Raw genomic sequence first — 3,951 nt, 5'->3', positions numbered from 1 at the left:
TATACCCCCCCCCCCCCCCCCCCTTCCCACATTCTCTCTCTCTCCCCCCTCCCCTTCTCTGCCTTCTTCCCCTTTTTCCTCTCCTCCTCCTCCCCTCCCAGGCTTGCCACATTGCCTTGGAACGTTCGTTCGCGTGTGCCCCCCCCCTTCCCCTTCCCCTTCCCCTTCCCCTCCCCCTTCCCCTTCCCCTCCCCCCCCTCCCCGCACCGCCTCTCCCCTTAACATACCTCCTGCGTTCATCCTGGAAAGGGTGGTCGTCCCTACAGGAGAGAGAGGTGGTCATAGAGCAGCTGGTATCATTGGTCACTGGCATGGCGTTTCTGGTCCGACTGACCTTGACGATGGCCAGTCACAGTGTCGATGGCTGTAGTCGACGAGCCCGGGGAGGTGATGGAGTGGCAGAGGGTAACGTGTGTGTGTATGGTCATGGATGGTGGACTGTTGTACAGTTTGCGCAACGATAGTCACGTGCTGGCGAGCAAGCGAACCTCCATCTCGCGGGTGACAAGGGTGCGGAGACCGTCAAGGCCGCGGCCGAGGAGGCCAAGCTGTTGCGGAGTGATGCCTGCAAAGAGCTGCGCAAGCTCGATGTCACCAAGGGCAAAGGCGTCAGCGACTGGGTTGGCGCTGGACGTGGTGGTGGTGGACGAGGTGAGGGTCTGAATGGACGGCGATGAAGCGGACAAGGCGTCGACGGCGGAGAGGGTGCCTGAGCAGCGGCCACGCTGGATGCGGGCTACGGCGCCCGAGGAAGAGGTGGTCTGTCGGCCGGCGTCGGCGACGGTGACCAGGTCGAGGACGGCGAAAAGAGTCGGCTTGATCCGCGACTTTGCGCGTTGGTCCTTGCGGGCGTACATGGAAATGGACTTGCGGCGCTGGCGCGGCGCAGGCTGCGGCGCAGGCTGCGGCGGCTCGGTCGCGTTAGGCGGGAACGACTGCTGCGATGAGCTCGGAGCGTCCATCGGATTCGACGGCTCGACCGGCGGGACAACGACGAGGGTAGTTGAGGGGAGCGACGGTGCCGAGTTGTGCGGGGGAGGTACGTCGATGGCAGGCTGCAGAGACGGCGATGGTGGCGGCGTGGCGTCACCAAAGTAGGTGTTGTGGTCGGCAAAACGCTTAACAAAGGTGCGGAGCGAGTTGCGGAAGGCCGGGAACTCTTCGGCGAGGGCAAGGTAGGCCGAGTCGGAGAAGCAGAGGATGCGGGTCTTAGGCATGGCCTTGGCGTAGACGCCCATGGTGCCGGCGTGGATGGCGCCAAAGAACGAGCCGGCGTGGAAGACAGCGACCGAGGCGTCGATGGCCTGGCCGTCATCGTAGGCCGAGTGCTTGTGGCGAGTGATGGCGACGGTGCCGCGCGAGACAAAGTAGACGGCGTCGGCCGGCGAGTCAGGCACAAACAGGTAGCGGGCGTCCGAGTCCGAGCCGAGCGACTCGGACGAGGTCGACGACGAGCTTGTGGAGCTTGACGAGTCGTCGTCGGAAAACTCGGCCATGAGCACCACCATCATGTCCATGAACTCGCCAAAGTCGACTGAGCCTGAGCCGTCGACGTCAACCGAAGCCTTCCACTCGATCATCTCGGGCGAGTGCGGGTCAAAGCCTAGGGTCTGGATGGCAAAGTTGAGCTCCTCGTCGTCGAGTTCACCCGAGTTGTCGACGTCAAAGAGGGTAAAGGCCTCACGGATCTCATCCATCTTTGCTTGCGAGAGACGTTTGGTGCGGTCGTCGGTGACGTCGCCGCGGAGCGGAAGACGGGTAAAGTGAGCTTCGACAGCGGTGAGAAAGCCGCGCGGGATGAAGCGCGAAGGAAAAGCGTCGTTCTTGAGGGCGTGGGCGAGGAGGTCGGCGGCGAGCCGGGCCTTGACCGCACGGGTCAGCCGCCGCTTCTCCTTGGGGTGACTCTCCAGCACCCGCAGCAGGTCCGGGCGGTCGAGGACGTACAGCTCGACAAAGCCCGAGGCGGTGACGGTCGCGGTCCGTGGCGTGTGCGAGAGGAGCGAGAGCTCGCCAAAGTACTCGCCCTCGGTCATGGTGGCGACGGCAAAGTCGTCGACAATGACGCTCACCGAGCCCGAGCCGATAAAGTACATCTCCTTGGCCGCGGTGTCGCCTTGGGTCACAATGGTGTCGCCGGGCGCAAAGACGCGCGAGCGGAGGCAAGGTGCGAGCGCAGAAAGAAACGATCGCGACGAGGCCTGGAAGAAGAACACCTTTTTGAGGATGTCCTCATTGAGAACGAGGGCGACGCGCGTCCGCAGGTTGATGGGCAGGTCCGAGAGGATGTTGGTGGTCTCGATGCCACGGTGGCGCGCGTACTCGGAGATGTAGTGCGAGCGGATGCGCTCCTGGAGCTCGGACGGAATGCCTTTCGTCCGCATGAACATGTTGACGGTGTCGAGCCGTTCGCGGAAGCGGGCGTAGTTGGTGTCCGACTGCGCAATGACCCGCGAGATGGAACCGATGATGGTGGCGACGGCAAAGAGAGCGAGGACAGCGACAGCAAGCTCAAAGCCGCGCTCAAACTCAGAGACTGGGCGGATGGGCCCACCACCCTTGTTGGTGAGCTGGTTGGCGGCCCAGAAAAAGGTAAACAAGTACTGCGAGAGGACCGAGGCGTGCTCAAGGTCCGCCGGCGCCGCCCACGAGGTGACGGCAAAGCCCTTCCAGTACGCCACCGCCATGTACATGCATCCGAGCCAGTGGACGGTGAAGAGGAACCAGGTCATGAGATTGAGCAGCCGCACCACGTACGGATGGCCCGTCCGATGCTGCCAATTCTGCCAGTACTCGGAGAGATGCGCCAGCCGGAGCAGCCGCGGCAGCCGCAGCAGGGCGTGCCGATACGGGACCCACGAGAGAAGGCCGTACGGGAGCGTGGCAAAGGCGTCGTACCAGAACCAGAACGAGAGGTACTCGGCCCGGATGGCCTTGCTCGAGGTGACCAGCACGCCATCGTACACAAACGGCGTCCGAAACCGCAGCGCAATGTCGATCCAAAACAGCAAGTCGCCGATGTAGTCGAGTGTGTACATGGTGGCCAGAAACGGTCGCGAGCGCCATGTCGACCGGAAGGCAAGCCGCAGCGGAAGGGTAAAGGCAGAGTGCAGGACAAAGAGCGCCACAAAGAGGTCCCACACCCGCCGCTCGACAGACTCGCTCGACTTGAGTCGCTCGGCCGTGTACGCAGCGCTCGCTACCACGCGAGCCAGTAGCCCATGCGGCGCAGCGCCGTTCTCGCCATCGTCGCTCCCGCCGCCCCCGCCACGCAGCCCGCGCTTGAGGCGCGGAATGGCGGTGATGGTCGAAAAGACTGACCGCACGTTGCTCTCAGCAGACATCGACGACGCACTCGAACCGAGCTCCAGCGCTGTCCGGGTCCGATCTGCGTGCTTGTTCTCGATAAACGACGCTGATCGGAGCAGCTGGCGAGTTGACAGGTGGTGATGCGACGATGAAGACGATATCGATGACATCAACGACGCTGATGACGTCGACGACATTGACGCAGTTGACGCCGACAAAGACCTCGGCTTGCCAACTTGATTGGTCACTTCCGGAAAGCCATCGCCATCGCTACTGTCACCCTGCTTCATGGGCGAGTCGGCGATGATGTTGACAGCAGGCACCGTGCCAAACACTGCACCAGGCCTTGTACCCGATGCCGATGATGTTTGTGCTGGACTTTGAAGCGAGGCCAGCGCATCAGAATCAATGTCATTGGATTGCATCTCTGGTTGTTGCCCATCATCTCCTCTGTCATGGTCAGGAGCAGGAGCAGGAGCGGAGCAGGAGCAGAGCCAGCTGGGGGTGGTGGTGGTGTCAGAGGTGGGCTTGGCAGACCTGGATGAGCTGGTCGGATGTACCTTCCCCCGTCATTGAGTGACATGCTGTGATTGTGCTCGTGCCTGTCGTGACTCTCGTGGTCGGTGTCGTGGTCGGTGGGTGGGG

General features: G+C 62.7%; 2 protein-coding genes across 2 annotated transcripts in view; both read right to left on the bottom strand.

Annotated features, from left to right (window-relative positions):
* Nucleotides 1–240, bottom strand: part of AMSG_12286 (uncharacterized protein) — a gene marked incomplete at its 5' end in the record, with an annotated part of 7,067 nt that extends 6,827 nt beyond the window's left edge. Inside the window, one exon of the mRNA XM_013898825.1 lies at nt 228–240. Within this exon, the coding sequence (XP_013754279.1) occupies nt 228–240 (13 nt within the window). The remainder of the gene's footprint in view (nt 1–227) is intronic.
* Nucleotides 241–401: 161 nt separating this feature from the next.
* On the bottom strand, nt 402–3,889 carry AMSG_09767 (cyclic nucleotide-binding protein; the record flags this gene model as incomplete). The annotated part of the gene is made up of 3 exons (XM_013898756.1): nt 402–3,425; nt 3,463–3,541; nt 3,867–3,889. The coding sequence occupies 3 exons, from the start codon at nt 3,887–3,889 to the stop codon at nt 465–467; spliced, it is 3,063 nt and encodes a 1,020-aa protein (XP_013754210.1). The 3' UTR covers nt 402–464.
* Nucleotides 3,890–3,951: the final 62 nt, after the last annotated feature.

The sequence above is a fragment of the Thecamonas trahens genome (genome assembly GCF_000142905.1).
Source record: "Thecamonas trahens ATCC 50062 unplaced genomic scaffold supercont1.51, whole genome shotgun sequence".
NCBI lineage: Eukaryota > Apusomonadida > Apusomonadidae > Thecamonas > Thecamonas trahens.
This window is presented reverse-complemented; position numbering and strand designations above follow the sequence as displayed.